We start from the raw sequence: 24948 nt of genomic DNA on the forward strand, positions 1-24948 counted from the left end.
ACATTTCTGTAAAAGAAAACTGCTCACACTACTGGACCCAAATTGAATTGTACAGATCTCATTCATACAATCCAAACATGATTAGTGCACAATACTTGGAAGGGCACTTAGTGGGTTAGTTGTTATTCAGGAGGTAAAATATTTTAAATGAATTGGGACACACATCAGTTCAAGTCCAGCATTGCAATATGATCATAATGTCCATTTCCTTGAGATTAGAAGTAGCTGGCAAATCAGATTTACAATTACGTCTTAAAAATCTGCTACTATGTATGCAGACTGGACACCTAGCTGGCTCCATTACCTCACTACACAAAGACTGCCTGTGTGGGAGAGAGAGAGAGAGAGAGAGAGAGAAAGTGGATGAGCTCTAAGCCTCTTATTTCCACTTGGACAAGGGATGGACAGGCTTATGAAACATTGGCTTTAAAACATTTAATTTACAACCTTAAGATCAAAGGCTTAGATTTACACTTCACCACAACAGGAGGCTTGTTTTTGCTCCATAATTTAACCTGCGTCAACAATAAATCCAACTCCCTGTGTGCCTGAAATTGCAGGGACCATTTGTCGCAAGCCAAAGGGGGTCTGTCACCCGGATGCTTGTCTTGTCACACGGCACACGCACCATGCCATTCAGCATCAAGTCCTCTCTCCCTCCTCTCTACATCGCTTTGGTTTGGACGGGGGGAAATCCTTAACTGAATTGCGTCATGACTACGTCAATAAACTCTCATTCATGACGATCAGGTACCACGATAGCCGCCATATTCGCATCCATGGCAGGGTAGCGGTGCTTATCGGCGAGCGTGTGGTCCAGTCATCGAGATCAGCTTTTCCCCCGCACCGACCCCCCTGATCCCACCCAGCCACGCAGCCTGGTATCTGATCATCAAAGCAGAAGAGCCGGACTTCCACAGACGGGGAGACATGAGACGTGGAGCGGGGGTTTAGGTGGACTACGATGCCGTAGACTTGGACTAGGAATCCTGGCACAAGATGGAGGTAAACAGCGTTAGTAGTGAGGTGAGTTGATACATTGGGGTTCTGCGTTGTCATTTGTTTAAGTGGTTTTAGTTTGAGCTGTTCCGTTAAGTTGCCCTGTCCAGCTTTTAACTCGCGTCACGACCCGCAGCGCACCGTGATGCATGCTAACCCGCTAGCTAATGCTAACAGCTGGTAAGATGTTTATTTTTGTTGCACTCTCCGGATGCACTACATTTTACCCTTTCGCCCAGCCTTTCGCCACTTTTACGTTTTTCTCCACCTGGAGGCCCAGGCCAGATTTCCAAATGTAACAAGACATCCACTTTGCTTTTGTTTTTATTTACACTTCTCAAGAGGAGTTTGCTTCAGAGCTAGCTTAGCGCGTGTAGCATTAGCATGTAGCTCGCCTGCTAGCTGACAGCTTGAAGGCTTGAAACTTGGGACACAAGTTTTTAGTCAACCTCCATCGTTGCGTTTATAGAAGTAAAGTACTAATATGAATCTAAATGACTTCACATTTGATGACTGTTTTGATATATTCATGGTTAAACACTGAACTTCATCAGAGCTCTTCACTACTGAGAGTTAGCTTGTTGTCAGTGATTTGGTGTTACTCTACATTTTCTAGATATTTCCTTCGTTTTAAAAACTACATGATTTGTTAAAAAGAAACAAGCAGGGGGTGATGTTATATTAAAAGCATGAGATGAATAAAGTTGATAAACCCTACAGCTACAGGCTCATAATAGATAGTAGGCTTTGCCCCTGTTATATTGAGATGTTTTTCCATGTGCAGCTAACCCGGACTGACATCTTAAACCTCTCCATCTCTGGGAGTCTTTGCAGTCTTTCACACCTACAGTACAAACTGTCTGTCTGCAGAAAGCTAAAGCAACAACACTGCTGACCAAGACCTTTGTTGGAAGAAGTACATTCTCCTCCTGCAAACATTTTGATGACACTGTTACAACATCCAATATCTGTTTCCTAAGCAAATGCAGCAATTCACTTTATATTGGAGAATTAAAAAACTAGTAAGCCTACACCCTAAACACTACTATTATTCAAAATGTTTTTGTGTTCTTCTACATATAAGCACTTGAATCCATTGAACACTGACTGTTTCTTCTTTGTCTTGCATCTTAAACTGTTCTAGTGAGGATGTTTACTTTTTGTTGTACCAGTATTGAAGATTGTATTAAAACAGAGTATTGTATGTCAGTATCAGGGATTGTGAAGCGATGTTATGCGTGACTGTCAGACATCTTCTTAAATGGCTGAAAAAGGCTCGCCTGGTTGTGCTGTAGTGTAGGCTGCACTCAGTTACAAGCCGTGATGAGCCACAGCAAAGGTGGGAGTGAAAATGTATGTGTGAATTATGACACAAACACTGCCCTGGCTGTGGATGGCCTGAAAGTTAAGCTTCATAGATGCAGGATGCTTTGCATTTAAGACTTTTTTGTTTCTTTTATAGTCTTGCTTTCAAGTGTAAATCTGGACTGTGTAGAATGTTTATGTTTTTAATGGTAATCTTCAGTGTGAAGATGTCAGGATGATGTTTTCTGGCCTCTCTTCTGAGGATGTGTGTGAGTGTATGATGGTGGCTCCACCCACTGAGTGGGTTTGCGTAGCGCTATGACTCATCCCCCCCCCCCCCCCCTTCAGAGGCTTGATGGAATTCAACACACAAACACACTGGTCTGAATACATCATGCAGGCAGAGCTTCAGCACAGATCTGAAATATGCAGACCTGGATAGTGTTATTGTGATCAGCTTTTTTTTTGTTTTTGTTTGTTTTAATGGCAGATGCTGAGTTATATCTGCTATTCCTCTGCTCACAGTGTAGACTATTAAACAAACAAAAGTGAGGCCTAAAACATGACTCTGCTTAGAGGAAAGCCTGTCTATCTGTAGTTTATTTATCTTCCTGCCAGCACCATCGTCCTGATGTCCTCAAAAGGCTAGACTATGGTATGTCCTCAAGAGGCTGAATGCTGACGGCAGCTCCTGCAATCATCAGCCTCTCAGAGCATGTCAGACATGTTGTTTTTGCTCTAGCCAGGGATTACGCTAGAATGCTAATAATGAGGGGCTTTATAGGGACAGGAGGAGAGCTGGACTGCTGGACAGGCTTAAAGTATGGACTCCATACTGTTTGACAACAGAGCTCCAGTTGGGAAAGTGAAAATGCACTGTTATTGCATGTGACTCATTGATTTCATCTGATAAATCGTCCATCATACACGTGGGCGTGCTGCAGCTGCAGTCACACTCTTGCTCAGCTGAAAACAGAGCTCAACATGCTCTGTGAAAGTCTTTGCTGTTTCTGACTCCTCTGATGACAATTGTTGGTTTTGCTGCAGGTCAATGGGCATCAGATCATGGACGAGCCTATGGAGGAGGACGAGTCTTTCTCACACTGTGTAAGTAACACTTTGTTGTCTTCTGTGCGCATGTCTGTGTGGAATTACAAACTCGCAGTGTTGTGACACTGTCTCATGCTGACACTGTTTGTGTAGGATGAAGGGACATATAAGGAGATTCCTATCACCCACCATGTGAAAGAAGGCTGTGAGAAAGCAGATCCATCTCAGTTTGAACTGCTAAAAGTCCTCGGCCAGGGCTCGTTTGGCAAGGTGAGGAAATGTGGCAGTCCAGTGGAAATGTTTCTGTCAATGAAATCATGAACGTTTGTATCCTCATTACTGTCTTCTGTTGTCTCAGGTTTTCCTTGTCAGGAAGATCATAGGTCCAGATGCTGGGCAGTTATATGCAATGAAAGTTCTAAAAAAGGCATCGTTGAAAGGTGATGCTACTTTAATTTCAATCCACATCGGCACAAAACGCAACAGTGCAGCATGTCCTGTCCTCAGTGTTGAATTTCTTTCTCTCACTGTCGCTTCCTGTTTTTGTCTCACCAGTCAGGGACAGAGTTCGCACTAAGATGGAACGAGACATTTTAGTGGAAGTCAATCATCCCTTCATAGTGAAGTTGCACTACGGTAAGACAAACATATGAAATACACATAGTCAAGTGTGTATATGATCATACTGAGGATTACGGCAAAGCTCAGTCTGAACCGGATGAAAACTATTTATGTTCATCTTTCTTTTTGGAACCAGAAACAAAATTCTTAAATCTCATTTATCAGAATAATTTGAGTGATATTGCAAAGATTTTGAACGGAATGATCTCTGATCAGTCCATTTAAGTATTTGCTCATATTTGGAAGATTTATTTCCATAATACAAATAATAATACAATTATTTGTATTTAAATTTTTAAAACAGGATTACAATACAGAAGGAAGTTTTTGTTAAACTCTGGTCCAAGTGGGTTAAATATGTGACACCTTTGCGGACAGATATTGTTAAGGTAACCAACCTGGGATCTTGTGATGTTGTCTTGTCTTGGTGAACCTCATTTAATTCAGTTTAATCTTTTATTTATTTAATTATTTGCCTATTTATTCTCTCTCTAAAGTATTTTTCTGATATTTTTCATTCATTTTGAATGCACACTATCTCTCCCATGCTGTATTTAGTTCTTTATATTTAAATTCAAAAAGATGAGGACTGCAAAAGAAACTCAATTGTTTTCCTGTGGCAATGCTCTGTAATATTGTTGCTGTCCAAAGTCTAAAATTAAGGATTAAAAAAAGAAACAGGCTTTCAAAGTGATTTACAAATGAAAATAGAATAAAAGAGAACATAAAAATGTGAGAAAGACAATGATTGAAATATTCAGTGATTCAACACTGATACAAAACAAGTGTTCACGTCTGCTTTGATTTTTATCATGTTGTTGTTATTGTCAGCATGCTGTTAGCATAGAAAGCCTTTATTGTCATTATACAATAATACAACATTAGAAATGCTTCACCTCAAAGTGCTCACACATTCAGGCATCCATCAGTGAGTAGCAGGGCGTACACGCATGAGTGGGAATATTTCAGTGTCCCGCTTTCAATCAGAATATGACGATTTATCTTTTTGTGTGTCAGCCTTTCAGACGGAAGGGAAACTGTATTTAATACTGGACTTTCTCAGGGGAGGGGATGTATTCACTCGCTTATCCAAAGAGGTAAGCTGACATCCTTTTTGCTTTACATCTCATTGTCCTTCAACCTTTTTTTTTTTTTGCTCCTCGGAAGAAAGAAGTACAGCATGTCCTTACTTTTGCAGATGTAATTTAAATTTCTGTCTTTTTACCCCCAAGAAAACCCAAAAGTACACGGCCTTCTCAAATTTAAAGATGACAGCTTCAAATGGAACAGATGCAATTTTAACATGCAAAAGTGTATTTTTTCTTTTATAAGGGCATAGGTATTAATTTGTCTCTAATTTATCTGTTAACTTTTTTTTATTTGAATGATGACTTGAATTCCTACGGGAGCCACGAATGCTTTTTTATCTGAATCGTTATTCTCTTTTAGATCATCAATTGCTTGTCAGTCGGAGGCTCTGATCAGCTCTATTCAAATGCTTTCAGGGAATTCAACAATGTGTGATTGTTCTCTGCATAGACTTTGTGTTGAAAGCATGTCTCAGAACCAAAGCGATAGCTCCTGGCACTGTCAAATCAACAGCCGGCTGAATCATGTACCCTATTTGCAATGTTGATATTGTGTCAGTAATAATCCTCTGTTTTCTCCTTTTGTGCTCGAGCTCAATGTTGAAGTTGTTGTTGTTGTTGTTGTTTTTTTCCATTGCTGCTGAATGTCTCTCGTTTTCCGAGTTCAGAGAGTAAATTTGTCCAGTTCTTATCAGGTTATGTTTACAGAGGAAGATGTGAAATTCTACCTTGCAGAGCTGGCCCTGGCCCTCGACCATCTGCACAGCCTGGGCATAGTTTACAGAGATCTCAAGCCAGAGAAGTATGAATCTTAGACCTCATCTTGACCTTTGACCTTTTACACGCACAGAGTTAATACATTTAGCACACATTCATCTTGACATGTCACTTAAATCCTTCTGTCATAGTAAACATGGTTTTTGAACCACAAGGTATTCCTTCCCTTCCTGCTCACTTTAATAACTGCTTCTCTTTACTGACCTGAAGAGTTGAATGACAAATATGAGTTTGGACTTGTCAGTGTTTCGTTCTCAAAGACCTAAAAGCATGTAGTATTATTGTGTCATGAAGATCAAATGATGCGATGAGAAAATACGCTGCATGTGAAGAACACAGACAAAGAAAAAACAAAAAAAGGTTTTAGTTATTTTTTTTGGGCCTTTGTCCTTTATCGGATAGGACAGCTGAAGAGAGACAGGAAATGTTAGGAGGGAGAGAGCAGGGGGAAGACATGCAGCAAAGAGCCAAGGTCAGATTTGAACCCACATCTGCTGCAATGAGGACTATAGCCTCACAGGGGGGCACATGACATAACCACTAGGCTAACGGCGCTTGGGATATAAAATATTCTACAATTCCCTTAGCAGACGTTAAAGAGAAATGTAATCTTCGATGACAAATGGTAGCCTAGAATTAGAAAAAATAATTTTAATCATCCAAAGTTCATGAGGAATATCCAAAATGACACAGTGTGTCACTCCTTTATTGAAGTAAGAAAAGTGTCTTTTGTACTTGACACACAGATCTATTCTAGAGGAAGTGAAACAGTAATTGACCTTCACCATTTAAAGGGGCTCCCTCACAAGTTGTTAAACTCTATGACTTTACTACACATATTTTACACACCACATCCCTCAAACATTTTCTCACCTTGTGCTGTTTAAGTAACTCAGACAGGATGTGTCCAATATGGTGTTCAACAGAGCACTCCCACCTGTTCTTGTAATTATAGTTCATTTAAAACCAAATTTTGACGTATGTAAACACGGTTTTATGAATGAACGTGAACCTGTAACTGTCCCCTGTCGCTCAATGGTGAAAGTTGGCACTGTCCTTTACTGCCTAATCGATAGAAAGACGAAGAGTGTGGGTGCGTGACATACATATAGTGTGCAGCGGTTGACGTCGCACCCACAGGTGTGATTCATTTGGTATAATCGATCAGAGTATAATCGTTCCTGATCCGAGGTAGATAGTCACAAGGTTACCGGTTCACTGAAATTAAATCAAACTCCAAAAAAACTATAAAACAAATAGTTTAAAAAATGTCCAAGTTTTTAAAGTGGTGTAGACTTTAAAAGCGTCTCCAGGTTTTTAGGATAGGATAGTACTTTATTGGAAACAGGATAGGATAGTACTTTATTGATCCCCAGAGGGGAAATTCGGGCGTTGCAGCAGCACAGACAAGTAAGGTCATACAAATTTAAACAGAATAGATTAGATAAGATAAATAAAAATAGGGGGTATATACAAGTACAAAATGAATGATGAAGTTTACTATGCATTTTTCATAACTTGTTTAAAAAAAAAATGGTTTAAAGCTCATTGACATTAAAAACACGTTCCTTGTTTTTCAGCATCTTACTTGATGAAGCTGGACACATAAAGTTAACAGGTATGTTTTTATTTATTGCAAAAGAAAGAATGACGGCAATTCAAAATGTAACGATTTTTAAATCGTACAAACTCTCTTCTGATTTAAGAGATGAAACAGATACACTGATCCAGCTGATGGGCTGTGTTAAAAAGTAAAAAAAAAAACATATTTAAAGGAGTCTTTTTTTTTCTGAGTGTAGAGGCACAGCCCCTTGTTTGTTCACTGTCCTCTCCCTGAATATAAAATACTACAAGTTGTTGGTAGCTTTATTCATGAATATGACTTTCCAGTACACTGTGGATCTCACCTTCTGTTTTATATTTCTCTTCTGCAGACTTTGGCTTGAGTAAAGAGTCAGTAGATGCTGATAAGAAGGCTTATTCCTTTTGTGGTACGGTGGAGTATATGGCCCCTGAGGTGGTCAACAGGAGAGGACACACGCAGAGTGCCGACTGGTGGTCTCTGGGAGTACTTATGGTATGCACACTGCTGGAAAACCTAAACACGCTGACTAGACATTTTTGCTTTGGTTTTATATGAACTGATCAGAGAAACTAAATCTTATTGGTCATACTCTGTTTCTTCTGCAGTTTGAGATGCTAACAGGGACGTTACCATTCCAGGGGAAAGACCGCAATGAGACCATGAACATGATTCTCAAGTGAGTCACTTTGCACTGCATGATTATAACGATCAACACTGAACAGAAGTGAGATAAGTTAGGAGCACAAACAGCACTGTTCATCTGTAGCCATTTAATGTTTTTAGATCACCGATCTTCAAGGACGGCTGTTTGAACAAAGACAAAAATGGTCAACAGACAGCAAATATATTACTTAACTTTTAGTTTTCCCTCAATAATTATTACGAGAACATTTCCACTTAGAGAAAGTCTTCAGAGTGAGTGACAGGGTGGCAAAGCTGACTTTCTACAACCTGCTGGTGTGAAAGTATAGCGTTTTCTAAGTGGCCATCCGACAGTCCAGATTCAAGCGTCTGTGTGAAGTGATTCTGAAGATTCTTTTGCTTTTCTGTTTGTCCCAAATCACCTGTCACTTTTTGCTCTCTTTTGTCTTTCAGAGCTAAGTTGGGAATGCCCCAGTTCCTCAGTTTGGAGGCTCAGAGTTTGTTAAGAATGCTGTTTAAACGTAACCCTGCTAACAGACTAGGTAAGGGTGCATCAAAGCAGATCTTTGTGGATCTGTTAGAAGAAAAGAAAATGAGCTGTTTTGATCGTCCCAGAAGGCCACTTGCTAAGCTTTGAGCCTTTGGCATCCACTTAAATCACAAGCTGAAAAACCAGTGAGAGAAAAATGTGTGAACGTGTTGATCCCTCTGAAAACAATCAAAACCGACCGCGCCAGGTTAACTGAACCAGAGTGATCTGTGTTTTCAGGAGCCGGGTCTGATGGAGTGGAGGAGATCAAACGCCACGCTTTCTTCTCCACCATCGACTGGAATGTGAGTACACACACACACACACACACACACACACACACACACACACACACACAAGCTTCTCTCACAGAGCATCACATACACACACATGTAGCTCTTCAGCTTCTGTTGAGGATTCACACCTAGCAAACGGTTGGCTTGGTGACTACTGGCCATCAGTCCAGGCCAACTATTTGTGTGTGTGTGTGTGTGTGTGCGCCTGGGCAGAGGGCCAGTTCTCACTGTGTGTGCACTAATAGCCCTGTGTGAGTGTTTAACAGCCAGCAGGATGCTATTGGCTGGACTGGGCTGTAGAGAGATGGGCTGGGGTTCATCTGGGAGGGGTCTTGGCTTCACTCTCACATATGTTCACACACACTAAAGCCTGCAGTAGTGTTTAATATCTAACATGTACGTGTGTTTCCCTGCACGTGTGCACCTGTGTTTCTCTCAGAAACTGTTCAGGAGAGAGTTGCAGCCCCCCTTCAAGCCCGCCGCAGGTAAACCAGATGACACGTTCTGCTTTGACCCAGAGTTCACAGCTAAGACGCCTAAAGGTAAACCAGCACCACACACACACACACTCTCTCTCTTTCACATACACACTCACACGTCCTCTTCTCAATCGTTTGATCTTAAAAGCGCAAACAGCCATTTCTGCAGCCATGGAAACTGCAACTGAGCAAGGACTATGAGAAATAACATCAACATGTAATTGATGCTTTGAATGTTTGATACATCTGCTTTATTAGGGATCTTTGTATATTTAGACTCCCCAGGTATCCCTCCCAGTGCTAACGCCCACCAGCTCTTCAAAGGCTTCAGCTTCGTGGCTCCAACCCCTATGGACGACAACAAGAGCTCACCGCTGCTCAGCATACTCCCTATAGTTCAGGTGAACACACAGTTTCTCTATCGTCATGTGCACAGGTTAATTATTACATATTTAAACAATTTTGGAACCCGGCGGCAATTATCATCTGATTGAATGGAGGTGAATTTCCTGGTGAAGAGAGCAGTTAGCATTAAACAACTTGAAGCCCCAACGTCCTTTTCTATGCCGGGTCAACATCTGCAACATTGTCATTTCTTTGGCCGTTTCACCCCCGGAGTAGCGCCCGTTCATCTTTTTCTCGCTTGTCTCAGTTCGACTGTAGATCAAGTTCACACACGGGCTTCACTCTGGTTAACTTCAGCTGTGTGGGCCTGAAAAAGAAAACTATTTTTTAGACTTGAGTTTGCTTAAATAACAACAAAATAACAGATCTGTATAACATCTGTCGGATCGATAATTTCTGATGAACGTCAGATAGTTGAGGATAGTTGTGGCTGTCATGACAGTGTCAGCTACATTTTTCACTCGAGTTGAAATGTTTGATTTGTGTCTGACTGTTGGCTTCATTTTACAGCATATGTGTTTAAAGAGATAAAAAATAAATCATTGCCAGAATACCGCCGATGGGAGTCTGTATACCATTAGCACAGATTGCGTTCTGCCTGCTTTTGGTTATACTAGAGGTGGGAAAAAATTGTTTTATGTAAAAATTGAGATTCTTAACTTCTGAGATTTTAAATCGACTCATAACTTCTTTTTTGTTGGGCTAATCAGTCACTCCATGCTAATTGCTAAGGCTACCTCTTTACGAAGTAGAATGCCAAATTGAGCCAATCTCACAGATGACTGGACTAGATCCTGAAGTATGTTCTAATTCAAAAAATAGACTTTGAATCCATGGATCAATGAATCCAGAATCATTCTGAATCGAATCATGACCCCAACAATCCAATCGAATCGTGAGACACCCAAAGATTCCCAGCCCTAGGTTATACAGTTGTTTTTTTCCTGAACACACCGAAACCTGCTGATACGTAATTGGTCGATGTCTGGGACTGCGAAGCAAAATAAAAAAAACTACCTCATGTAAAAATCCAGACTCCCAGAGTACAGACTCTACATTTGAATGTAGTATCTAAATAGAGATGACGTATATGTAACATTGAGAGTGTGACACTAACTGTTTCTTTTTTTTCTAGCTTTCATATGATACACACTTGGTGAATAAGAACTAAAGGTTACCCGTGTTGTTGATCTCACCTCCTTGTTGTTTTGCAGTTGATACTGATGACAAGTGTTGGCTGCTCTGCTAATGAGCATTACAGAGCTCTAATCTGGCCGGCATTGTCCTCACAAAGCTGGTGAACACTGATAATGGAAGGTTAGGGTTGCAGTCAAGGTTGCACATATGTGACTGCTTCATAGGGCGCACGCGTGGTCGAGTCTTGCGTTGGCACATCAGAGACAACACCGAGATCATGACATCTACTTTACTGACTTTGAGGATTGTTTTGAGTCATTTTAATCAGATAACAGCCAGAAGTGAAGGAAGTGTAACATGCTCGAGCACAGATCGGAGCACTCACACTGGTCAAACTAACTGGACTTTCGGGGTGAAGTGCGCTTTGGCACGGGTACAGATTGCATAGTTTGAGTGCGCCCTTAATAATCAGAATGTATTTGTTGATTCAATTCAGTGGCAAACTTTTCTTCCTCCTCTGACTCTGGCTGGCTGTGTTTAATTTGATAACTGAACAATAAAGTTGATTGAAATAATGACCTAAACTGTCATGGTTACACATCTGTTGCTATGACTGCATTTAATAGTTTCAATGTCCCACTGCAAATCCAAACTTAACAAGCACACACATGCATATTTAGTCCTCCTCCAACTCGAATGGCTCCGTTTATTTCCATAATTGTTAATTCCACTTGAAGTGATTTGTGAAATACTACAATGGCCACACTACAATGACTGTGACAGCTCGACAGTTTACTGAATCTGTAACTACATCAGCGCTACAGTTCCTCTCCGGCTGATGTGTGAACAAAACTGTTGAAACAAATGCTGTGGAGGCATATGTCACCATAACCAAGGACTGCAACACTTTGTTTCCTTGTATGGACCAACAACAGACTGTATTGACACTGGGGTGGTTTTATTAGACGTCACATCAAATGTCAAAGCCTGTCTCATAAAGCTGAACGTTTTAATGCCGTCCTTCTTTATTGTAGTGAAAAGGATTAAGAAGTAACTGTTGAAATCTTCATCTCTCCAGATGCACGGGGGCTCGGCCAAGTTCTCTGATCTGTACGAGCTCCAGGAGGACATAGGGGTTGGCTCCTACTCCATTTGTAAACGCTGTGTACACCGAGTCTCTGCCATGGACTATGCTGTGAAGGTAGTAAGCTGTTTTAATAATCCACCAATGCTTCAGCACTCATTTTCTGTGGAGCCCAACATCGCTCTTACTCTCTGTTTCAAGCCAAGTTAAATGATGTGAGTTGGCAGCTTTAGAAAGCACAGATTTTTTAGACTAGATGACTCAGAAGTAGGTGGCAGGACATTGAAGTGACTGAATAGTGAGTAGGCATGTTGTTTGTAGTTGATGTTGCCAACAGACCAGCAGAGGGCAGCACAGCTTTAACAACTTCACCCTTAATGTAGTTACATTTCAACACTTCATGAAATTTCTTAGCCGAGAGCTCAGATGAATAAAAGCTGTAAGTGACATCTTTTTGACTCTCAGTACAGTCAGTCGTTTGAGAATAATTACACACGTCTGTGTTTCTTTGTGTTTCAGATTATAGACAAAATAAAGAGGGACCCCTCTGAAGAGATTGAAATCCTGATGCGATACGGACAGCATCCCAACATCATTACTCTGAAAGACGTTAGTCATATTTCTGTGTGGCGATATCCTGAATTTTTTTTCCTGAGTTGTTGGTCATCACGCTGACAGGTTGTCTGTGTTGTTTGTGCGTTTGTCAGGTGTATGATGAGGGCCGGTATGTGTACCTGGTGACGGAGCTGATGAAAGGAGGGGAACTGCTGGACAAAATCCTCAGGCAGAAGTTTTTTTCTGAGAGAGAGGCCAGTGCTGTGCTCTACACCATCACCAAGACTGTTGACTACCTCCACTGCCAAGGGGTGAGGAAACCCTTCTGTTCTGTATGAGGGCATGAGGGACAATTAGACCTCTCTCTTTTATAAAGTTTTCTCCTCTGTTCCCCTTCTCTCCCTCCCCATCCTCTACCAAGGTGGTACACCGAGACCTGAAGCCCAGTAACATCCTCTACATGGATGACTCTGGAAATCCTGATTCGATTAGGATCTGTGACTTCGGATTCGCAAAGCAGCTCCGAGGAGGCAACGGCCTGCTCCTCACCCCCTGTTACACCGCCAACTTTGTGGCTCCAGAGGTGAGAGGAGGACACATTCTGTAGGGATTCATACTGATTCATACTAATGATTCATAGTGGTGGTTATACATAATGATTATGAGTCCCTGAGTGCATCTTTTTTTGATTGTTTTCCAGGTACTAATGCGTCAAGGTTACGATGCAGCCTGTGATATCTGGAGTCTCGGAGTTCTACTGTATACCATGCTGGCAGGGTGAGAACGCACTCTGGAAAAACTGAGAATTAGGCTGAAATAACTTTCATTCATGTACAGAATCGTCAAACTAGGGCCCGACCGATTTGGAATTTTTCGGGCGGATATCGATATTAGGGAGAAAAACATCCGATAACGATATATTGGCAGATATATTTCTTAGATCTATCTTCAATCCGTAGAGATAGATATAGACATGTATTGTGTTGATCCCTCAAATGCAGTTTTCAAACACACCTGGAAAGTAACTGTGCATGTACCACTTGACACTGTGGAGAGTGTGCTTGTTGTATCCATACAGCACACTTTTCTGATGACAGCCAGAGGGAGACCTGCTAGTTAAAGACAACAATACTCAACTTAAATGATGTTTGACTGTTTAATAAATCTACAAATATCGGCGCATATCTTCAAAATTAGCCAATATCGATCACTTAATTTGCTAATATCGGCCGATATTATCGGTCGGGCTCTACTTCAAATGTCATTCATGGTTACTCTTGTCAGGTTGTTGTCACTGTGAATATGAAGTGTATGTGAAACTGTAATTTGGAGCAGTAGGTTACACCGTTTACTCCCCTTTACATCAATGTGGCATAAGGTTTGGCCTTGTGAGACTTGTGTACATGTATTCAAAGATACCGGGTATAGTCCAATCATGTGTTTTCCCCCGTCAGGTACACGCCGTTTGCTAATGGGCCCAACGACACGCCAGAGGAGATTCTACTGCGGATAGGATCTGGGAAGTTCCTCTTGAAAGGAGGCAACTGGGATACTGTATCAGACAGCTCAAAGGTACAAGGAGCGCTAATGTGTGCCTTCACACTGGTGTTAGGACTTCAAAGTCTAATATTATACTTAGCACTTTATTTATGATTCTATTTGAATGTTTTTAAAGCGATTTGTCTTCAGAATGAATGAATGTATCATCAAAAATCATTAATTTCTATCAGTGACTGACTATAAAACATGTTAACTATTAAAAATAAGTGCATAATGAGGAACCATTCAAAAAAAAAAAAAACTCTCCATACTTTTGAGACCTGATGGTGTTTTTTGTTCCAGGACCTACTTTCACACATGCTCCATGTGGACCCTCACCAGCGATACACTGCAGAGCAGGTTTTAAAGCATTCCTGGATCACCTGCAGAGATACGCTACCACACTTCCAGCTCACGCGGCATGACGCGCCACACCTCGTCAAGGTGAGCATATATCCTCCTTTTTTTATATATCAAATAAAAAACAGACAAGACACCGAATCTGTGCAGAGGACCACGGCTAATACATGGTCATCAAATATTTTGAAATCATTTATTAGATTTAAAAGGACAATCAGTAAGAGATCTACTGAATTAAATCATAAAATGACCTTCCTACATCATCATACATTAAGGAAACATGTTATGTTGAAGTGCTGGCTTCTCTGACAACAATGCAGCAGCCAGTATGTCCTCCTTCTAACTTTAGATTCTGCTCCTGAATGCTCTGGATTTGTTTGGACCAGAGAAGGTAGGCGGTTTAAAGGAACCCCCACACAGCCGTTTTGGATGCCCCTCAGTTTGCTAGGAAAATGTCAAACCAACACGTGTTGCAGACAAGTGGTTCAGATAGAAATGATTGTACCCGACCTAAAAAGCCTCTGCATGTTTCTAATAAGCTCCACGAGCAGAAACGTGCTCAAACTAGGATCAACATTGGAGATGCTTTTGAAAAATGGAGAGAGGTTAGAACACAGAAAGGTTTACAGACCGATGCAGAGCTGGATAAACACTGAGGCTTCAGTGTCTTCGACATGACAACCTGCGTGAGCATTGACTCTAGAGAAGAGGGGGCGGGCGGAAACAGCTCTCCAATGTTTTGAATTTGGGCTGCAGTACCCATTTTAAACACTAGGGGTCAGAGTTCACATATTGCTCCTTTAAGGAAGCACATAATTGAAACTTGTCTCTCATGTCTTGCCGTTATCAAGATTGACACACAAGTCTTTTCTAAACATGATGGAACAACCATCTTTCTTTAACGCTCTACTCTTTCCATGATGTCCTAATAATAACAATTATTATAGTATATTTTATTTTTAACACACTACATTTGAAGCTAATTTTAAAGCGCTCCGTTTTGGAAGAAAAGCATGAAAACAACAACTAAAGTCAAACATTTTTTAAAATTTCTCTGAGCATCTGAGCATGTGACGAATGAAAATAAAACAAAACCTTAGAGCTGCGGTTTTAAGAGAAAGCTCTTAAAAAGTCTTCAGTCTACAGTGTGTTAGGCCCTCTGGTGGTCAGGGAGAGCATTCCTTTGTGGTGGGGCAGCAGAATAGACGGCTCTGTCCCCCGTAGATCAGATCTTAGTCCTGGGGGTTTGGAGGCGGTTGGTGTCTGCAGATCTGCGGTGTGTTGTGGGTGTTTTTTGGGGTGAGCAGTTCTTTAAGGTATTGTAGAGTCATCTCCGTGTATGCATTGATGGGTAAGTAATGAGACACTGTAAGTTATCTCCTTACAGTGCTCATGCCTCCTGAAATGTCAAAGGGAGCCTGATCCTCAGTGATAGTAGAAATCAGAAGTGTGTGTGAATCACAAATACAAGATCCAACTGAGCTGATGTGTCGGTCTTCTATCTTTTAATTCAGCTCGTCCAAGTCACATGATTTTCAATGGAACTATTGTAGTAGTAGTTAGAAGTGAAAAAGCAAGTTTACACTTTTTTAACCTTCCAACAAAGATTTTAAGCTCGATATGACTGAGACAGATACTAAAGTTAATAGAGTCTTAACATCAGTGTAGGTCAGAGAAATCATGAAGTTACTAATGCTCTCTTACGATGAAGTCATGAGGACAATATCCATATGACCGTTCTTAAAGGCACAACATGTCCCAGTACAACCAGCATGGTTATCGTTCTCTTTTCAGACTCCTAATTTTTACGAGTGAATTCACAAACACTTAGCTGCACTTGTTGTGGTTTGGAGTCTTCACTGATACACGCCGACCTGAGCATTACATCTCAGAACCACATCCCTCGACTTCTCTTAATGTCATGAGCAGCAGCTTTCATATAAAGAAGCACTCAGAACTGCTGAACTCTTCACCCCGTCACGCAGAGCGAGACCTGCTACCCTGTCAGGAGTCTGCTTCTGTCTCTGATCTTTTTCTTACAGATGCATCGAAAGTCTGTGATCATAGGGACAAAGAGCAACAGCAAATTGAGAGGCTTGCTTTACAGCTTAGCGCTCTCCTCGCCACCTTTAACAACAGACAATCTCATTGTCCGCTTAGCAGACGACCTCAAAAATAGCCTTGTTGGTGCCTTCATAGAGTTTTCCTTGAGAATCTGTGCAGCATAGAAGGCAATCTTACGTCTATCTTTGAATAAAGAATGTTTTTCACAGTCATTGAAAAGCTTAAGAGGCAACGGTTTGAAAAGATCTTACAAGTGGTTTTACCCCGACTCCCTTAAAGTTTGTGGCCAAGTCACTGTGAACACCAGCAGCACAAACAAGGTCTCAGTGGTGCCTGTGCAGCTCATTTAATGTTGTGACACAGCACATCATTCGAGGATAGTATGACCACTAATGCATGCACCTGGTCAGGAAACATTGAGTTCTGACATCCTGCCACAGCTCTTTTGATTGGTTCAATAGATGGGTTTAAATAATAACACCTCATGTGATTTTCAGCACTTCAGACCAGTTTCCTCTTTGTTAGCTTGAACAAGACCCCTCCATGGACACTCACCCATTAGGAACCTTTTCTGTCCTGGCCACTGCTTACTGATTGTTCCAACAGTTTCATGCTTTTGAAAATCATTCAATGTAAAGGTGCATAAAGGGAACAAGCTTCATACCCTAACAGAGCTGATTGGAAAATGTTGCTCGTATTTATCAGTCAGAAGTAACACTGAGGCTCTTGACATTCTTGACATTTAACTGATAAATTAGTTCATTCTACTTTTCATGAGAGATCTGAATTTGTTGGTTTTATGTTAGATTTAATTTCACATTTTCAAATAATGTAAAGTTTCTTAATCATTTCTGAATAAGTAGGCGCTACTAAATAAAGAAACAGAATCTTAGCAGAAGTCACCCAGACTCCAATAGTACAAAAGAAATGTTCAGGCAGAAACGTCTTAAAGGTATTCTCTCTGGCGGTCAGCAGCTCTACTGGTTGCAAAAACGAGTTGGATTGTGTTCAACCAGATGGACACTCTGATCCTTCTTGGTTGATTCATTACCTTACTGAACACTTTCCTCTTGAGCTTATGGTGCCTCATGCTTGATTCAAGTTTTCCTCAAACCAGCATGATGTTCCATTTGTGAATTACGGCCCCTTTTAGATTAAAATAGACAGAAAAGTTAGTCAGTGGTTTGGATCAGTGGGTCTGTACTGGTCTATCCTCAGGACCCACCACCAACTCATTCATGAAAAAATAGCAACCCAAATGTCTGATATTTATTCAACCAATCAGATTTGTTTGAATGAAAAATGTGCAGCATGGACTTCAGAGGTTACAAAACATGTGACACAATAAAAAAAGGTAACAAAACAAACGTATTTAAAAAGCGCTTCATTTACTTTTCACTATTTTTCCCAGAGGCATACATTTGCCAACCACCAGTTGAGAACCTTGTCTAGATTAACAGGTTGTTGAGTTGAGAGAATTATTGGGGCGCCGGATAGCCTAGCGGTTATGTTGTACGCTCCATGTACGGAGGCTATAGTCCTTGTTGCAGCGTCCGCAGGTTATAATCGGACTTTGGCCTTTTGCAGCATGTAACCCCCCACTCTATCTCCTCCCAACGTTTCCTGTCTCTCTTCAGCCGCCTCATCCAATAATGGCAAAAACACCCCAAAAATATCTTTAGTAGATCAAAAAAGAAGGAATTATTATGGTCAAATGAGATTACCATGTAATACTTGCTTAGTAGCACAACACTCAGATCTCCTGTACAAACCCTTCTGGAAAGAATGCTACATTCTGTACTTGGTTTATCGGCCAAAAAGGTGTGATAGAATAACATCAGAACATTTATCTAAAAGTTAAAAACATGTGTTTATGTTGTTTTCCAGGGAGCCATGGCTGCCACATACTCTGCACTGAGCCAGAAGACCAATCAGCCGGTGTTGGAGCCCGTGGCAGCATCCAGTCTAGCCCAGAGACGCAGCATGAAGAAACTCACCTCAACAGACATGTAGACACACACATCACCACCCCTCCACCTTTTTTGACCTCGCTCTCAGTCGGACTCGCAAACGCAAACAAAGACCGAAGTCCTGGCCAGTCAGACCTACTGTCTCCCTTCTTTTTAAAAAAAAATCTATTTATTTGACACACCCAACATTATGCACACATACACACACATGCACTCTCACACTGGATGAGGTTGCATTGTGAAGAAGTCAGCTGAAGAGGAAGAGGGGATACTCACATATCTGTTACGGCTGGGGAGACAGACTTGTATTTATTTCCACAGCTTTCATATGCACTTGCCCTCCTCGCCTTTCATTCTTTCTTCCTCGTGTGGGGAAGAAACACACCAGCTGATGTTCTCCTTCACTGTGATTGGCTGTTTCAAAGCTGCTTCGGTAAACTGTGCCCTCCTCCCCACTGCTCTTCATCTGCGCTCTGCCATCCTCCTCCTCAGTTCTCTCTCCTTACCTTGTTTGCTTTGGCTCTTTTGACTTCTTTTCTACAAAGTGAAGTAATGGTTTATGTGTGAGAGTGCTGGCAGGATGATACTGACTGAGGGCCGTTGTCAGACTGTTTTCTTCTCCTTGTTAATGGAAGTGTTTCTGCTTGTGGCGGATCAAAACGTCCCACAGGATCACGATCATCTGCCAGCACTTCTGGGAACATAAATGCATGTTTGCACCGAAACCTGTATTTCTTTTCCTTAAAATGTCACCGTCTGACTCATGTTACTCTGTGATGCTAACAATGTACGGAAAGAGGTAAAATAAGCTGCCGATGGACTAAAACAGAAAAAAAAAGACTTTGAAGGTGAAACTATGTGGTAACGTTAACAGAAATTCTAGTTTGCAAAAAAATACATAATGAAGATAAAGATGAAGAGCATGTTGGGGAGCTGTATGGATTTCTCTGGGGGGGACGGGACGCACCCTGTCGAACCAGAGAGGCTGAATTTCAAAAGAATTTCCATGGATATCTCTTCAAAAAGACATTGTGGAAATTGTATGATATTGTATTTATTTCATTTGATTTTTAAGATTCTATTTTTCTTTCAAGTTCTGTATATATTGACATTAAAGATCATTATTGACATGCCTCCAGTGTGCTCTTAAGATGTTTTGTCTGTCACTCATGAAAAGTTGAAGATGTGGATTTAAGACTCAAATAGTCTGAGAGGAATCTAAAGTCGAGCATCAATGTAACGGCCAGACTGCAGCGTGACTCTAGCTTGAAAGTCAAAACTGTGTTCATCAATTACAGGATGAATTATTTCTGCTTTTTTTGGGGGGGGGGGAGTATTGTTTTTTACTTTCCTATAGAACCATTAATTTTAACTTTCAAATATTAAACAAAAGTAAGACAGTTTAGCAAGCAGGCAACAAACTGTCAGTGCAAGCAATGAAAACACGTTTGCTAACGTTAGTTACCAATAGAGGTGGAAAGAGTATAAAATATTCCACTCAAGTAAAAGGACAATTACTACAAAAAGTACAAGTAAAATTAACAGATTAAAAATGTACTCAAGTAAAAGTACAAATTATCTCGTTTAAAATGTACTTTAAGTGAAAGTTACTTTTTTTAACAACAGATCTCGCTCGTGTAGTGCAAAAAGGACGAGAGGATTTAAACCTCTTTAAAGAATTATGAGTTGACGCTATACAAATAAAGATTGATTAGTTACTTCTGATGGTCTCACTACATATGAACCTCTACCATCAGTGTGTGAATGTGTAGGTGTGACCTGCGGTGTCAAAGTGCTTTGAGTAGTTAGAAGACTAGAAAAGCGCTACACAAGCTCAAGTCCATTTTCCAAAAGGAGCCACTAAAGACCGTCAATCATCTGCAAACTCAAAGGACTCTACGTTAGCCCACACTTCCTCCTCCTGTTGTATCCAAGCATCATTCAGCACATCCTCATTTATTGTTCCACTTGCCTTTTTAACATGCTTACAGTCACAAACTGGGTCAAACTTACACACATTATCAACACTGCTGACAAAATATCTGGTCTCCCCACACCTGACCTCACAGCACTGAACAGTGAAGCCATCACACGCACTGCAGCCACAATAGAACAAGACAGAACACAACCTACTAAATCAGCACCTCACTCCTTTGCCTCCTGGGCGAAGGCACAGAGCACTGAGGTGCAGGAAGGCCCCGTTTGGGAAAAGCCCGATCCCTGCAGCCATAACTGCCCTTTGAAGCAGTCCTGTCTGAATCAGCCATGTGCTTTGTACTGTGTGATGTATAATGTTGTTTTTCTCTGTGCTGTCACTATGTGTTGATTGCTGTCAAACCTGAACAGTGCTGTGAAGATGAAGCTCTCTCTTCTGAAGAAGTGCTCTCTCACAGCTTCAGTTCTCTTTGCGTCCTCCCCAGTGAACATGCATGAGATGCAAAGTGCATTAACCGCCACTAGGTGGTAACAATGTTCACTACATGAGAGGTCTATGTTGTCGGTGGAACACACAGTGTCCCTCAGTGGCTCTGTGTCCTACCCTTATGTAAATGATCAGTCTAGCCTGCTTCCATTTTGTCTGTCCCACCCCCCAGCTCCCCAGAGAGTGTGAGCTCCTTTAACCAGTGGTGTGTAAAGAGAAGTGTGTGTGTCTGTGTGTCAGAGCTGTCATGACCAGACAGCAGCAGAGGATGGAGATCTAGGCAGGGAGGCAGATGGATTGAGGCACGAGGACTGGTCCCATCAGGTCCCATCAGTGCACGAACACACACACACACACACACACACACACACACACACACACACACACACACACACACACCGGCCTATGGACCAGCTGTTCTCTTTTTCTGCAACTGTCTGAGCTGACTTCATGCCCCCCCCCCCCCCCACCCCCCCCCCTCTCCTGGATTAGATGCATTTTGCAGTCAGCCTGGGAGCTGAGAGGTAAACAGTGGGGCTAATTGTTTTGACATACTGCTCTTTGTTTTGGCCTCCTGGTGCTAATCAACTGCTCGGCTAATAAGTCTGCCTGGCGAGGAAAAACAGCCCCAGTGTTTAGACTGGTAGGAAGTGAAAAACAGGACAGGTGCTGCAGTCATAGTTTCAGTTTCCACTCGCTCGTCATCCAGAGTTCCCACAGTGCCGCCGTGGCTGGGTAGCGCCCTGCTCAGGTGTGAATCTATTTATCCTCATTAACGAGTGTCTCCCCAAAGTCAGCCAATTAACACGCTGCTCCTAATGAAGCCATTAGCTGTCAGATGAGGTAGAGGCAGCGCTTGTCATCGGTCCACTGTTTGCACGTCTTTGTGTGTGTGTGTGTGTGTGTGTGTGTGTGTGTGTGTGTGTGTGTGTGTGTGTGTGTGTGTGTGTGTGTGTGTGTGTGTGTGTGTGTGTGTGTGTGCGTGCGTGCGTGTGCATTCACTCTTGCTGCTAATAAAAGCAAGAGAATTAATGGAGTGAGCGTGTGTGATAATGAGTTAATGTGGAACAAGCAGGACGAGCACTGATCAGCCCTCTGTCTCAAATGAAGATATCAGACACAGTGATTTACTCTCAGAGCCATAAACAGGCCTTTCTCCTCTCTCACACACACACACCACACACACACACACACACACACACACACACACACACACACACACACACACACACACAACCCTTGTTTGTGTGTGAGTGCATGAGTGTGTGTTTAATAGACAAGCAGGGTGGGTATAAGTGGTATGGCGAGCACTCCCTTGCTTAGCACAGAGCATGCTGCATGGCACTTTTGAAACAAGACCTCTTACCTGCAGTTGTGCAGCCATGCATGACCATTGAACATCCCTTCACAGTGTGCAGGAGCATCAGCCTCAAAGTGAGATGTGTGGATGTCACCCAGAGTTCCTGTGTTCCTTAATGGAGCCATCACAGTGCATAACCTTAATATGTTTTTAATTGTCGATGTAATTGCAAAGACATGACTGGCACAGCCTCGGCAGAGAGGAACAATAAGATCACAGATGCAGCTGTTCTACTGAAACCATTTTTTACATTTGTTTGTCAGCGTTGGAATATTAAAAATAGAGATATGAGGTTTTTAAGAGAGGCTGCACTGGTCTTAAGAGATGAGGAAGATGAAAATTAGATTTCACTAGTGGCAACACAGATATTTTCTTGTGTTTATGATAATTTTTCCAGAGTTTCTGATTGGAATCCCTTTTGCTGGATGTACACCAACCCCCCAAACCTGCAAACTGGAGCTGAAGCTGCCCCGCCCTGTCAGGGGGTAACAGAACTGAGGATGTGAAATTGATTTCAGGTTTTTTCATAAATCATATTCTGTCTTTGGTCTTCTTCTTGGACAACACCTCCCCTCCCCTCCTCATGCTCTACTCCGCTCTCTGTTACACACACTCTGATTCTGTCCTCTAATACACTGTCAGTACCTACAGAGGTCCTCTGCCCTCAGGTGATCACTTATCTGTTACATTCACTTTCAGGACCTGTCAGGACCCTGCAGTGGCTGCTTTCAAGTCTAACTATGAGCACACATACACAAAAATGTGAGAAATCAGTGTGTGGACATGCTGTCTGCAACAAGTGGCTCAATAGTTTACCAAAAAATGTTTGTACTTTGCAAAGGAAACAATTTGTTGACCAATTTCTTTTTAATTGAAAGGCAAACTGAAGCCTCACTGATTCCCTCGTATGGAGGGAGGGTACGAGAAAGAACATTTTCTCAACCACTTAATGCCACCATCACATGGTTTAATATCTTATGAGGCTGTAACACTCTGATTTAGGAATATTTTGGGACTTTGTTTTCTGACAGGACTTTCTGTTTACATCTTTAATGTGTGTCTGCAAAAAACCAAGGTCAGTGAGCCCTCATGGCATAGGTTTCCATCTGCATATAAACATGGTGCTAGCAGTGGTCATTCACTACTGGAAGTATTTAAACATCTGATGGAATTCAACGTCATTGTAAAAAGATATTAAACATTAGCTTTATGAGTGTAGTGTCTGATTTTTAAACTTTCATTTAAAATGAAAATAAGCCCATCAATTTTATTCGCATATCATATCCCAGGGTTGTTGTTTCGTTTTCTTCTTCTTTTCTTGTTCTTTTTGTGTCATTTTACAAATGTGTGGATGTATTTGATGTATGCTGAGACTTATTTCACAACAACTAGTGTGAGGTAGAAGCATCTAGACCAGTGGTTCTCAACTCATCTAGCCTCAGGACCAGCCACCAACTCCTCAGTGAAAATCGAGATTCAAATTTCTGATATTTTCCAACCAATCAGATTTCTTTACTGAAAAATTGGGCAGTTTGGACCTCAGTCAGTACAAAATATGTGACAGAGGCAAGAAACTGAACAAAGCCCAGACTTTTTTACACAAGTTTTTTTTCTAGGCAAACATTTGCGACCCACTGAAAATGGCTGTGCGACCCACCTCTGGGTCCCGCCCCACCAGTTGAGAACCACTGATCTAGACAACAGTTCTTTCTGAGGTGGTCTGCAGAGGGTCCCACATTGGGTTTGAGGGGTCATTACATTATTAACAAATTTGACTTATAAATAAATAAAATAGAGAACAAACAATCAACCATCATCTGACATACACTGTTCTGAATCATTCGATTTTTTTGTTTTTCGATCTTTGAGTATGGTGGCTGAGAAGTACAAAACAAACGTACGATGTGTGAAACACTTTTTTTTAGCTTGAGGCAAATTTACATTTTGGAAAACAAGTCTACAAAAGCAGAACACTTCTACGAGTCCTGAAACAAATTTACAAACAACAGAATCTTGCCAGAGAGGGAACATACCAAATGCATTAATTAACCAGGACGTGATTGAGTGAGCGTTGAATTAGTTTGCTTTTGGCAGAAAGACTGTTCAAAATATGTTTTATGGAATTTATGTTTCCTAAATGATGTTTTGTCCTTTTTGTGGAACCCTCCTGAGACACTACACACAGTTATTAACACATCCCTTCCAGCATTTGGTACATTCCCTTTCAGGCAAGATTCTCTCGTAAAAGTCTCCTGCCACTTGTACATTTCATTTTTAAAATGTAAATTTGTCTCAAGCTTTGTAAAAGTCGTTCACACTTTGTGAGATGGGTTTGAACTCCACTGCCACTGTATTTTAGGTCTCATGATTTTTCCGACATTACAAAGGGAAAAATAAAATTCTTAGGCTGACATCATCAGCCAGGAGACTAAAAGTATGCAGCTGGAAATGGAGGCCACAAGTGCTTTGTTTGAAGAGGTCAAAAGGTCAAATGGTAACCACCACTTTACGATTGAAAATTATATAATGACTTAAGTTTGGACTTGATAGAAAAAAAAGAAGTAATGGGGATTCACATAAGGATTAACTTGAAGAAAATAATGAAAGAGGACTTGTGAAGTCATAGAAGCAGCAGCCTTCTAGCAGCCGATATTGATTATTTCCATGTATGAATGCTCTTA

The 24948-nt window shown here is 41.4% G+C and overlaps 1 protein-coding gene across 2 annotated transcripts; it reads left to right on the top strand.

Moving 5' to 3' along the window:
* Positions 1-663: 663 nt before the first annotated feature.
* Positions 664-19618, top strand: rps6kal (ribosomal protein S6 kinase a, like). 2 transcript variants are annotated; one of them, XM_020629668.3, is made up of 22 exons: positions 664-1026; positions 3352-3411; positions 3508-3624; positions 3713-3794; positions 3910-3990; positions 4993-5072; positions 5759-5865; positions 7421-7458; positions 7775-7917; positions 8031-8101; positions 8521-8609; positions 8837-8901; positions 9332-9434; positions 9648-9772; positions 11992-12114; positions 12517-12606; positions 12705-12863; positions 12974-13135; positions 13253-13329; positions 14007-14124; positions 14395-14535; positions 18403-19618. In XM_020629668.3, the coding sequence occupies exons 1-22, from the start codon at positions 1000-1002 to the stop codon at positions 18526-18528; spliced, it is 2184 nt and encodes a 727-aa protein (XP_020485324.1). In that variant the 5' UTR covers positions 664-999; the 3' UTR covers positions 18529-19618. The 2 variants fall into 2 exon arrangements, with proteins under 2 accessions (XP_020485324.1, XP_029132421.1); XM_029276588.2 differs by lacking the exons at positions 664-1026; positions 3352-3411; positions 3508-3624; positions 3713-3794 and having other exon boundaries at positions 3908-3990; positions 5749-5865.
* Positions 19619-24948: the final 5330 nt, after the last annotated feature.

Source organism: Labrus bergylta, chromosome 9 (genome assembly GCF_963930695.1).
Source record: "Labrus bergylta chromosome 9, fLabBer1.1, whole genome shotgun sequence".
NCBI classification, from domain to species: domain Eukaryota; kingdom Metazoa; phylum Chordata; class Actinopteri; order Labriformes; family Labridae; genus Labrus; species Labrus bergylta.